Source organism: Peromyscus californicus, unplaced genomic scaffold (assembly GCF_007827085.1).
Source record: "Peromyscus californicus insignis strain IS unplaced genomic scaffold, ASM782708v3 Scaffold_7__1_contigs__length_154581171, whole genome shotgun sequence".
NCBI lineage: Eukaryota > Metazoa > Chordata > Mammalia > Rodentia > Cricetidae > Peromyscus > Peromyscus californicus.
The window spans coordinates 42,413,855-42,427,554 of NW_026294595.1; the positions used below are offsets into that span (position 1 = coordinate 42,413,855).

A 13,700-nucleotide genomic window follows, 5' to 3' on the forward strand; every position below is an offset into this window, starting at 1 on the left:
CTAAGGGCTGAAAGCTGGGTCTCTAAGTGCTATTGGGACATGCATATTTATAACATCACTACTCATAATAACTAAAATATGGAAGAAACCAAGCATCCACAGACGGATGACTGGATCTTTACATACAAACATATTATTAACCAGCACAAAGGGATGAAGTATTTGTACATGATACAACATGTAAACACCGAAGCCACGGGAACTAAGCAGCTCACAGATGACCAACAGATCCCATTTATGAGAGATGTTCAGTAAGGTCAAAATCCCAGGCAAAAAGCAGAATGGTGGCTAGGTGCCTCGACAGGGGGAAGCAGACCACTACTGTTTAATAAAAATAAACTTTCAGTTTTAACAGAACAACGGGTGTGGAGATGGGGGGGGGGGGGGTGATGGCTACACAGCAAAGTGAATATGCTTTTTGCAACTGAATGTACACGTCCAAACGTCTAAGACAGTAAATTTGATGTTGTGGTTATTATTTACTATAATTTTAAAAAGGAAAAAAGGGAGAAAAGCATAGGTGGAGGCCTGTCTTTAGGTCACAATCTGTCAGGCCACAGTCTGCAAGCCCAGGAGGTAGGTATGGTATCTTAAGTTCTAAGAATAAACAGAACGCTGAGTTGGCACCAAAGTACCGATTGTATCTAATATGATGTTTCTTTTTTTCCTACAGGGTACAGATAACTTCAGCAAAGCACTTACAGTCAGGAGCCAATTTCCCAATGTCCCCAGCACAAATCGTTTCATATAAAAATAAGAACTAATGAGCATTTGACAAATTAAATGAGAACTCTTAATAAGGTGCCAGGCAGTGGTGGCACATGCCTTTAATCCCAGCACTAGAAAGGCAGAGACAGGTGGATCTCTGAGTTAGAGGCCAGCCTGGTCTACAGAGTGAGTTCTGGGACAGCCAAGCTGTACAGGGAAACCCTGTCTGGGGGTATACGGAGGTGGGTGGGATATATAGATGGTTGGTTGGCACTCCTATGTAAATACATCCTACAAAAATTGTTATTCTGTTTCCTGCTACCTCACTCAGAGGAAATTAAGATTTTGTAGGAGAAACTGAGCATTGTTTTACTAAACAATTTCAAGTTTCTCTTTTGTTAAGCTCTTACTTTTGAAATTTTGCTGTAAATAAACTTCACAGCCACATCATGACAAAAATAAACACCTTGTCATACAACAAAGAATTGCCACTTACTATGCATAGAAGTTTTATTGTGAGTTTGAAAACATAGTTTACCCCCAATAATTTACTATGGGTTTCAACACACAGCCCAAGTATTTAATCTCCTTTGAAATGTTACATACTTTTATAATCATTGGAATGTGTAGTATTTTTTAAATATAAAATATAGACATTGTTTTGAAAAGAACTGTGATAATGAACTTTTCAGACTACTTGAAATGAAAACCACTTTGGGCCATTAAGTATAAACCATCACACCAAATGTAATACATGACACAGTTGTAAACTCAATGTGTTATGCTAAGCCTACTGTTGAAAGACAGGTTTGGATGCAGATCTTGCTTCCAATACTCCTGCACCCACTGGAGTTCTATAATCATGGATATGTTAATTCAGCAAGCATAAGATGAAGTTAATATACTTTCTCAAAAAGAAAAGGCAGGCAGTAGTAGTGCACACCTTTAGTCCCAGCACTAGGGAAGCAGTGAGTTCAAGACCAGCCCGGTCTACAGATCGAGATCCAGGACAGTCATAGCTACACAGAGAAACCTTGTCTCAAAAAAAAAAAAAAGCCGGGCGGTGGTGGCGCACGCCTTTAATCCCAGCACTCGGGAGGCAGAGGCAGGCGGATCTCTGTGAGTTCGAGGCCAGCCTGGTCTACAGAGTGAGATCCAGGAAAGGCGCAAAGCTACACAGAGAAACCCTGTCTCGAAAAACCAAAAAAAAAAACAACTATTTTAAAAATAAAAGATACTATGCAGAATGTGAATAGAATCTTTAGAACTCGAAATCAAGTCTAGTTCTTTAAAAACAGCAGTACCTCTATCCCATCAGCTGCTGGTGTTAAACAATCACTCTCAAACCGAGCTGCACTGAAAGCCTAACCATGCCCTTGGCCTAGACCAAGTCAATCAAACCAGAACAGCTAGGTGTATGAGGAAGCATGAGCATTGGTTTGAAAGTTACCTAGGTGATTCTTATGTTGAAACTTATGCTAAGTATTCAATAGTCAAACTTTAGAACCAGTAACACACCCAAACAGAGGCAGAAGAAAGCTGTCAGTTCCTTCTTAATTTTCCCTAGCCTGTCTCTTAACTCCACTGCTCCCAAGCTATGAAAAGTAAAAAGTGAGTTTGTTAAGCCCCTGCTTTGTTTGTTTCAGCCCCCCAGATTTGTTTCAGAACCAAAACAGTAAGATCCTTCAAAGCAAGGTCAACTAAGACTTTGACATTTACATTTTGGAAAAAAAAAAAAAAAACCTTATCTGGGCAAGTAAAGAATGCCAGCATAAGCACATGATTCCAAAGATAAAGTCTCAAGCTGAGGTCAGCAATCACGTTGCTTTTTTTCAGTGATTAATGCCAGAGTACTGAGTACTAAGACACAAAGCTTGGGTAACTTTACTCTAAGAGAATAAGCAAGTTCTTTGTGGGGATCGTGTTCCAAGGCTCCCATGGATGCCCGAAACTGTAACTGGTTCTAAACCCTAACCATACTATATGTTTCCCTATACACACCCCTACCTTGGATAGTTTAATCTACAAACTAGGAACAGTGAGATGCTAGTAATAATAACTAGAAAATGGAACATTACTATACCAAAGGTTACATGAGGTGAATATGTCTCTTTTAAATCATCTTGTACTTTCAGTTCAATAAAGCACTTAATTTCTTTGTGGCATATCTGAATTTTCAGAATCACAAATCCTGCAATGTTGGGACCATTATTAAGTAAAATGAGGATTTCTTTCTGGCTTTGTATTATTATTACTATTACTAGTACTACTACTACTACTACCACCACCACCACCACCACCACCACTATTGCTACTACTACTACTACTACTACCACTACTATTACTACTACTACTACCACCACCACCACTATTGCTACTACTATTACTACTACTACTACCACTACTATTACTACTACTACTACTACTACTACTACTACTACTACTACTACTACTACTACTACTACTATTATTAGAGACCAGGTCTCACTCTGTAGCCCAGGATGGATGGCTGGAACTCATGACAATCATCCTGCCTCAATTTCCCTAGACCTGGGGTAACAAGCATGAGACACCCAGCTTGACCCTGATGTGATCGGCAAGATGGCTACCAAGTGATCAGTGGTAAACAGCCAACAGAGCATGGGTAAACAAAGTCATCTCTTGGGTTTGATAAGATGGAATAAATCCAGATGGCACAGTTTGTCATCATGCTACTCAGGAAGAAATGTGACTTAACATTTACAAACAGTTTCTTTCCGGAATGTTCTATGTGACATTTTGGACCCATTACTGACCACAAGAAACTCTAACTACTAACACTGGATATCCACAGTAGAAAGGAAAATCGTGTTTGCTTACTACCCTCACCACTAAAACCTGTCCACTCTTCAACCAGTGTCTCCAGAGTGCTCTTCTCTTCAAAGACACACCAACCAACCCAAGGAAAATAACAAGTGATTATAATTTTCACGTTACAATACAAACTAGACCAGCTCACTTTCACCTGTGTAAAAACCTATCTATGCATTAGGCAGAGATATATGAGAGATTGGATAACAAATATATACACGTGGATACATATTATATGATATCTAGGAATATTCAGAAGGGAAATTATTTAGATGAATTCCAAAGACTATAATTTGTGCAGAGATTTGAGATCTGGACAGCTGCTCCAATCAGAGGAGGTTCTGAAAGCACTCACTACCAAGATGGCGGCACATCACTTGCAGAAAACAACTCTATTGGCCACAGCTGAGTCAATCAGCAGGCAGCTGGTTAAAGCATATCCAGTTAGTCGTTTACAGCTTAAAGCATTAATTAACTACAAGGCTCAATTACTGATATATTCTTTATTAGGCTGCTCTGTTGAAACTAGTGCAAGAACCCGAATTCAAATCAATTGCTTTTTGCAATTTTGCTTTAAAATCCTGGGTAGTGTGCGTGTGTGTAAAACATGTAGGTAACATGCAAACTTTAATCTAAGCAGCATTTCCAAGAGGTCGAGGCAGGAAGATCCAGAGTTCAATGTCGGCCTCCACTTTTGTAGGGCTCTTGGCAAAACAAACAAACCGATGGGAAAAACAAATAAACATTTAATCTCAAAGTAAAATCAAAGCTGTTGAAATTCAGTGGCTTTGAAGTCTAAACTCAGCAGCAGTCTTCAAAGTCAAAAAGCCAAGCCTACAAGACATGCAACAAAAGACCAGGGGAGTGGATACTTATACACAATATTGAGAAGGAGAACTAAGATGATGAGGGACTGAGGAGGTGAGCCAGAAAGACCCCCTGAGGGCCAGAGTTTTTCAGCAGGTGGCAGGAAGCCACAACACCTATGCAGACGGTTCCATCTCTCCCCATCTCTCCCGGGTGTTTCACCAGGCTATGCTAAATGTGAGCTAAATATATGAAAACACTGAAGGAAAAAAAAAAACTTAAATTACTACAAGTTTTATCTAGATACGCAATATCACAGTTATTTAGGATGTTTCAAAGAAAAAGTAGTAGCCAAGAGGCCACAAAATAGTTTGTTTTCCTAAAAGAATATTATTCCCTGAGTGTGCTAATACAGAATAAAAACAATGCAAACTGGAAGAGGGACATCAACCAATTTTACTGTAAGTTCATCTTATGTGACAATAAAATAATACCTGGACTAGGTACTTCTTGAAGGAAAGAGGTGTGTTGAGCTCCAGCCGCAGAGGCTAGAGCCGGAGCTCAGGCAGCCCTAGCTGTTCAGCAGGTGAGGGCTTGCTAACAGGAGACCCTAAGAAATGGAGCAAAAGGCAAACAGAGACAGCCAGGCTCACTTTACAACAGTATTCCCTACCCCTAGCCAACCCACTCCTATTAATCTTCCCTAATGACCTCATCATCTCTTAAAGGCACCACCTCCAATTCCGTTATATAGGGGGCCAAGTTTCCAACCTTGGAACCTCTGTGAGAAAAAACAGATCTCACCTATAGGTCTTGGTTAATGTTTCAACACCAATGATGGTAAAATGTAGATTTTTTTTTTTTAAATATCTGACCATGGTCAGGAGAATATTCAAATCTGTGAACACAATCAACAGTCACCTCCAACCTCAGGTTTTACTAATTGGCTCAGGAACTTGAGCAGAGGGTTTCCTCCGGTCTCCTTTGTAAAACTTGAAGCTGTGCTGATTTGCCTTTCAAATAACCTGTTACAACAGCATACACCTTGGAAAATTACAGACAACAGAGGGCCTCTTCTGAGCAACAATACCCACAGATAAGAACTAAAGCAGGCCTCACCAGCTATTAGGCTATTGAGTCATGATATAATTAGTTCTATAGTAAGGAACCTACCTTCAAAAGCAACTATTATATCATATTAAAGTTGCACCCTGCCACCTCCTAAGTACTCTTATTTTTCCACAATTTAAACCTTTTTAAAAGTGTATGTATATATATATTCTAATATATATACACATATATATATATTAGAAAGAGCAAAAGTTAATCCTGTGTAACCAACAAATATAACAAGCACTGGGAATTATATGCCAAAACACAAGTGGGAAAAAGTAGGGGCTCATTTTTTTAAAGGATACGGTCAGTTACTTATTGTAACGCATGTGGTGGTGCACTTTTCCAGTTGTTTTCCCTTAAGTTTGGAAGGGAAAGGCAAAGGTCATTTAAAATATTTTCTTCTGTGAGGTGTGCTAGTGCACATCTGTTATCTCAGTACTTGGGAGGCAGAAGCAGGAGGTCACCTTCAACTATATAAGAAGCTCCATACCAGCCTGGGCTAAAGGAGTCTCTGACTCAATAAAAGAAAAATAAATTTTAGAAGTAGCAAAATGTTTCACTGAGAAATTAGATGCAGACTCTTAAAGAAGTCGTTAGTTTAGCCTTCCAGTTCTCGCGTGTACAACCTGGAGTAGCCTAGGCTTGTCACTAGCAAGCTCTTTGTATTCCTTCGTCCCAGAGCGAGCTAAACTCACCCATTTTATTTAAAAGAACATCATGATTCCCAAGCATCTGTAAGTGTATTACGTGTAAATGGGTATTTTGAGAGAAATAAACTATTACCAAAGGCACCAATGCAATTCTCTGTTGTTTTGTGAGAGTCGAATTCAGTCTTGTGAGAGCTGGTCCATCATTAACTTACACAAATCTGCAGCTCTATTTCCAGGCTTTGTTTTATGCTCATCCCACCAACACAGTGAAGGATACGGAAGGATACACAGTAGTATCTAGACAGTGGAAAACCAAGGCAAAAAAAAAAAGTGGACAGCTATAGCAAAAGGGATATTTGCAAGGAGAGGATCAAAATTTCGAGAGAAAAAAAAGAACGAATTCATACACTGCATGTTTCCTCTACGTAAGCATTACACTAAATATCTGTTAGATTAGTCATGTTGCCTTGAGATTCTTCCATGTTTCCTCTAGACAACTGCCAATGCTCGCATGGCCTCTGATGAATAAACATGCTGTGACTTGCTCCTAAGGAAACGCCTGTCATGTTCCAGGGAAAAATGACTTCTTCACTCTTAAACCAGAAAGAAGGAAGAAAAAAAAAACTGAACGACTCTCATTCATTGCTTACAAAGTCGACTGTTCCTCACCGTTCCTATTTCTGGAATGTTCATACTCTGTTTAGGACATTTCTACGTTCTGATTAAGAAAAATGAGATTGGGGGTGCCTTATGAGAAGGTACACGGCAGGATGTCTTCAACTAGGACAGGGTTGTTGTAGCTTGACCATTTACCACGACGAAGGTTACTCTCAAGTTCTCCTCAGTCCTTGCAGGACTACCTGTTCTCACTACTGTTTACCCAAACGTTTAACAGGGTGATTTCTAGACTATTTGGCAGGAAGGCATGCTTCATTTAATATTAACCCACCATGTGACATCCCCTTTCCCTCCAATCGCTCCTCAGACACGTGACGATAAAAAAAAAAGTATAGAGCTGTTTGCCAATGCGACTTTGCGCTTGGTTTTGGCATCACCAATTGGCCAGAGGCACACACACACCCCCAGTCAGAGGCAAGCACCCCGCCTGCTCCCGAAACTGTCAAGCCAGGCTGACAGCTGGCACACCTTGCAGCGCCCTCCGTGGGCTTTCAGAAAGCCCCTTCCTTGCAGTCACCTTGACAGTCAGGACTGCTCCGCTTGGGCCTGAGCACTTGGCCAGTGAAACTTTTCCTTCCTTAACCGGAGCGCACTTACAGGTGTCGTCCCCCGCTCCGGAGCCTCAACAAGGAACCCTTTGTTACCACTTTTGCTCCGGGACTCCTCACCCAACGCCCGGCATTCGCCTGGCCTTTTGCAACCCGGGTCGGAAAGTCTGCCCAAACCACCGAACCCACCCCACCCCACCCCACCCCACCCCCGCCCCCAACCCCGAGGACACCCGGGAGGACGCAGTCTCCCGCCGCGTGTGGCTCGGCCGGGGAGCCCAGCGGCCCTCGGGGAGAGCGCTGCGGGCTGGCTAAGCGCACGAGGTCACGGCGGCCGGCGGGGGTGGCTACCCTGCTTACCCTGCGGAGCCCGCGGGCTGCGGGGCGGGGGTGCGGGGCGCGCTGCGGGGTCCGGGATCCGGAGCGCTGCGGTCCATCGCGCTGCTGCTCGCTGCGCGGGCTCGGGCTCGGAGGCGGCGCGTCACTGCTGGGGTGGGAGAGGCCGGCGGGTCAGGGCGGGAGCGAGCCGGCCGAGAGCCCGCCTCGACCCGTGCACGGCAGCCGGGGGCGGACCCGCCTCCCCGGGGCGCTTCCACCTGCGGGCCGGTCCCCGCCCGGGGGCGCCGCGACGCCGGCCCCAGGTCCCCGCCCCGGCTGCAGCCCGCAGCCAGTTGGCGGCGAAGGGGCGGCGCGCGTCGCGGCGGCCCCGACTGCAGAGGAGGAGGAGCGGGCTGGGCGCGGGACGGTCGCCACGCCCGCAGTCCTTGGGCTCCGGCGGCCCGCTGCGCACGAACTGAACCCCGTGCAAAGTTTCCCCGAGGAGCTGCGGGCCACAGCGCCCCCGCTTTCCCAAGCCGCTCCCCGCTCTAGGGAACCCGGCCCGTCCAGTCCGCGCGCAGCCGGCCCGGAGCACCGCTCCTCCCCCTGGACGGCTGGCTCGGACGCCCAGAGCGAGCACGCGGCGGAAGGTCTCAGTCCCTCACCCCCGCGCGCGCAAACCCCCAGCCGCCGCACCCGTGCTCCCACTCACCCTGCCCCATGGCCCTGCCCGGAGCCCCGAGCTCTCGGCCGCCTCGTCCTGCAGAAGTGAGGGTGACTAGGTCGGCATCAGAGCGAGCAGGGCAGCCAGCCGGAGAGGGGACGGGCAGGGCGGGCGGGCGGGGACGCAGAGCGAGGAGAAATTTCCTCCCCCTCCCCTCCTCCCCCCCCCCCCCGCCCCGAGGAACGCGGCTTTAGGGTACCGCCGGCTAAGCTGGAGGAAAGTCCTCGACAGTGCGTTCTAGTCCCCACCGCCAGCGCATCGCTTTGGGAAGCCCCGCGAACCCCTGAGGGACAGTGGAGGACAAGGCACAAGGAGGGTACCTGGCCGGCAAAACCAGAGGGAGGACCCAGGCCGTTGCAGAACTGCAGAGAGCTGTCGGACCGAGTCCTGCAGATTGACTACCTGCAGGCTGACCTTCCAAGTGCAGGATTTTTTTTTCTTTCTTTTTTTTAACCTTACTGACCCCTGCGGTTGGTAGCCTGTAAATGGCACCTCTGACATTATGATCTTTCTAATCGGTGGCAGGTTTAAGCTTGTCCTGTCTTCCCAGGCATGCTTCTCTTGATGTAAACACCCAACAGCTGTGATTTGAGGACTGGACGTTCTCATGATGACAGTCTATAAGCTAAGAAAGAACTGAACATAGATTTAGTGGCCTCTTGGAAGTTTCACGGGAATAAAATAATCTCAGACAATGCTTGCTTGTTTGTAGTCGGTTCCTGGGAGCCTGCTCCTCAGAGGAGTCTTCCCACCTGACAAGCAGGTACATTTGCATATCCTGTCTTCATTCTTAGAAGCCTGCCAGTTACTTAAAGTAAGTCATATTGATGAGTCCAAATGCTTACGTCAGAAAATAATGTTAAATTATAAAAAATAACTGGATACTTAAAGTGACAAGAGCATGCTGTAGGAAAACAGAAAGGATTCAAATTAATGGTACACATTAAATTGGTGCTTATAGCCCGTGCTTAATTAAAGGTTCTTCAGTTGCTCATTCATTGCAACCACCACCAACGAATTCTGGAATTCAAAGTATTACAAAGTACTCCCCAGCATTTAGCATTTTGTCTGTTATGGGCAGTCTTTAGTCTCCCTCTCTGTACAGAAAATATAGTCTCAGTACATTCCTGAATATAAAATAGAGGCAGGTATCGTGGTGGCTTCTGCGGATTACTGTATTAGAACCATATCATTAAAAGTTGCTTTTAAATATTTTGACTAATACTGAAGCACTTGATTGAACCGGATCTGGATTTTAGACTTTAAACAATAACACAGGTTTGACAGGTTCGTGAATCCTTTCTGACGCCTGACTCGAAATGAATCGATTTACAGCTGTTGCACAGACAGCTGTAAATAGTGAGCAACATTGAAACTCCTTAAAAGTTTATTACTTTGAATCACATGATCAATCACTTAATTAGTTTCAACCTTAAGTAATATTATTGAATCCCAGTTAGGCAGATCTTACACATAAGATTTTTCACAACATTTCGTAACTGCTGAGAGCAATTTTCATGACACTAGTTTTCCTGTCATCCTTTGTTGTTGGGTGTAGGGTAAGTTCATACTTTCCATGCACTGAAACAGCCTATCCATGCACAAGGCTTCCTTGCACAAGTGAAATGTTTCCTTGTGGGATCACATCAAGGGGCATGCTGAGTCTCCACAGTCTTTCCTGGTAGGGAACATCATACAGAGATGTGTTAAGATGAAGGTGATACAAACCTGAAGGATCCTAAAATGTTAACGCTATTACTCTGAGCACAGCTTCTTGGAGAGGCCCAGGACTGACAACAGAATCCCCCAAAGCACTAATCTATGTTGGGATGTGTTCAGCAGCTTTTGGAAACAAGACTACACTTTGTGTTCTTATTTATTACTATCTATGATGTAATCTTGTAATTGTATAACTTACCTTTCACATAATGCTGGAAAATGGCCCCTTCCCAATCCCTCTGAAAAGCTGTTCAAGTCTGTCCAAATGTTGTGCAATTTCCCTGATTGGAAATTTCACCTCCTATTCCATACAATCATTTTTAATGCATGCACTCAGGTATTGATTGACACTTCAGAAAGGCTTTGCAGACTGCCCAGCTAGAAAGAGCCCACTCTTTCTTAGCCCCAGGAGATCGGTAGGTAGACCAAGGCTGGCATACCCATTTCAGTTAGCTTTTCATTGCTGTGACCAAAATACCTGAGGAAAACAGGGGGAAAAGTTTATTTCAGCTTACATTATTAGGGATTTAGAGGTATCCATTCATCATGTCAGCGAATGTGTGATGAGAAACAGGAGTTCCTGCCACGGAGGCCAAGAAAAGGAGAAAAGGCATGTGCCAGCACGTAGCTGGCTTTCTCCTCTCTTAAACTTTTATTTCATCTGCGCTCTTAGGCCAAGAGAGAAAGTGCTGCTCACATTCGGAGTGGTTCCTTTCTAGAACTGTCCTTGTCGACAGGTCCACTGGTGCGCTTTACTAATCTAAGTGACCTAAGTTCAGGAATGTTGACGCTGATGATTAGCTGTCACACAGGCGTAGAGGAGTTTGAGAGGCTTTGTGCCCAGCGTTCTGGAGGTATAGCTCAGACCATAGAAGGCAGTCTGTGAAGATTTGTGGAATGGGAAAAAGAAAGAAACCTTAATGATTTCACTGAAGACATTGGTTGTAAGACAAAACTTTTCCTGGGGAGATGCAATACACATCCACTCACCCCAGTTACGGAATGCACACAGACCAAAGTGCAGATAGCACCAAAGTCCAGCTTGGTTGTACTGGTTAGTTTTGTATGTCCACTTGACACAAGCTAGAGTCATCAGAGGAAGGAGCCTCAGTTGAGGAAATGCTTCCATGAGATCTAGCTGTAAGGCATTTTTTTTATTTAGTGATCAATGGGAGAGGGTCCAGCCCTTGGTGGGTGGTGGCATCCCTGAGCTGTTGGTCCTGGATTCTATAAGAAGGTGGGCTGAGCAAGCCAAGAGAAGCAAGCCAACAAGCAGCTCTCCTCCATGGCCTCTGCATCAGCTCTTCCCTCCAGGATCCTTCCCTGTTTGAATTCCTGTCCTGACTTCCTTCAGAGATGAACAGCAATGCTGAAGTGTAAGCCAACTAAACCCTTCCCTCCCTAACTTGCATTTTGGTCATGGTGTTTCATCACAGCAATAGAACCCCTTACTAAGACAAATTGGTACCAGTGTAGTGGGATATTGCTGTGACAGACTTAACCATGTTTCGGGGAGGATTTTGGAATGACTTTGGCACTTTGGGTTAGAAAAGCCATAGAGTGCTGAGACCTCAGTGGGATGTTCTGTGGGAACTTGGAAGATAAGAATGTTAAGAACAGTGTAAAAGATGGAAACCTGGCTTGAAAACTTTCAGAGGGAAATTTAAAGCCTCAATCAGGGCCATTTGTTATTTTGAATTAAGAGTCCGTGGTTCTGGTTAACTGGGGCTGAAGAATCAGCTGTGATTAACAAGATACCAGAACTCCTGCTGTAAAACCTTTATGTTATTGGGACAATTGATGCTGGTCAGCTGGAGCTAAGAAATTAGCTATGATTAAGAAGAGACCAGCATCACTGATGAAATCTGGGAAGTATTTCCTGAGAGCACAGAGAAGCTGTGTTCCAGAGGTGGCCAAGGTTGTACCTCATGCTGGCAGCAAGACATGGTAATGTATAAGTGTCACCCAGGTAGTACTGGTTTTTAAAGCATAAAGGGATCATGGAGAGCAGCTGAGGCTTGGCACTGTGAGAGGCCAAGCGAGGCCATTGGTAAAGGTACAACCTCAATGGCAGTTGAAGGCCCAGGACTGAAAGGTCACGCAAAGAAGTTCAAGCTTCACACCATGGAAAGAGCCTAAGAGAGGCTATTGGTGAAAGTGCAGCCCAGTGACAGCAAGAGACCCCTGCATTTTGGAGATGCCAGTGCCATGGGATGACCACCAAGAACAGCAGCAGCAGTGGAGTGGAGCCAGCCGGAGCCGAGAAGACAAACTGTGTGTGCTGCAGAGGGCAGAGCTGGAGAAGTGACCCAAGCCCTCTGGAGGAGTCCAAAAGATGGTGAGTGAATCCCAGGTAATTAGACATTGAATTTGGTTTTGCTTGGTTAAGACTGTGAGGATACCCTGGTTCTTCCCTCTTGAAGAAGATATTTGATTTTGATTTTTAAAGGAGTCCACAGCTGAAATACTTGAACTTTTTAAAAAAGATTGGCTATTTTAAAAGAGACTGGCCTTGAACTCACAGATATCTGGCTGGCTCTGCCTCTTGAGTGCTGGGATTAAAGGCGTGTGCCACCACCACCCAGCAAAAGACTGAAATTTTAATGTGTTTGAATTGGTAAAGACTATGGGACTTTTAGAATTATTTGATTTTAATGTCAAATCTTGAGGATGAATAAGAAAGGAAAGGATGTGGTTAATAGTGATATGTTTGTGTATCAAGTTGACACGGGGTCAGTTGTACTGGCTGGTTTTGTGTGTCAATTGGACACAAGCTAGAGTTATCAAGAGGAATCTCAGTTAAGGAAATGCTGGATCCATGAGATCCAGCTGTAAAGCATTTTTTTGTTTAGTGATCAATGGGAAAGGGCCCAGCCCTTGGTGGGTGGTACCATCCCTGGGCTGTTGGTCCTGGGTTCTGTAAGAAGGTGGGCTGAGCCGGGCGGTGGTGGCGCACGCCTTTAATCCCAGCACTCGGGAGGCAGAGGCAGGTGGATCTCTGTGAGTTTGAGGCCAGCCTGGTCTACAGCGTGAGATCCAGGAAAAGCGCAAAGCTACACAGAGAAACCCTGTCTCGAAAAACTAAAAAAAAAAAAAAAAAAAGAAGGTGGGTTGAGCAAGCCAGGAGAAGCAAGCCAGTAAGCAGCACCCCTCCATGGCATCTGCATCAGCTCCTGCCCTGATCCTGACCTATTTAAATTCCTGCCCTGACTTCCTTCAGTGATGAACAGCAATTGCTGAAGTGTAAGCCAACTAAACCTTTTCTTCTGCAGCTTGCATTTTGGTCATGGTGTTTTGTAGCAGCTATAGACACCCTAACTAAGGTATTGGTGAACTAATGAGTTTTATTGGGATTATTTGTGGGAGCAGAAATGGCTCAAAGACAGCCACATCACCAAAGCCCACCCCAGCACTGGTGACAGCTCACAAAACTAGGAACCTGAAACACACTGCACAGCCTACAGGCAGCTCAACAAGTTGGAGAGTGTCCTTTCCAGGTGCCTCAGTTGGTCTAAACCTCTTCCAGGCAGCTAGGCCAGTTTCTGCTTCTACTAGGCAGCTGGTCTGGTCTCAATCTTTTCT

The 13,700-nt window shown here is 44.9% G+C and overlaps 1 protein-coding gene across 1 annotated transcript in view; it reads right to left on the minus strand.

Moving 5' to 3' along the window:
* The window catches only part of Cobll1 (cordon-bleu WH2 repeat protein like 1), a 156,260-nt gene extending 148,281 nt beyond the window's left edge, over window positions 1-7,979 (minus strand). Inside the window, 1 exon segment of the mRNA XM_052724404.1 lies at window positions 7,718-7,979. Coding sequence (XP_052580364.1) covers window positions 7,718-7,794 — 77 coding nt within the window. The 5' untranslated portion in view covers window positions 7,795-7,979.
* Between the last annotated feature and the right edge of the window lie 5,721 nt (window positions 7,980-13,700).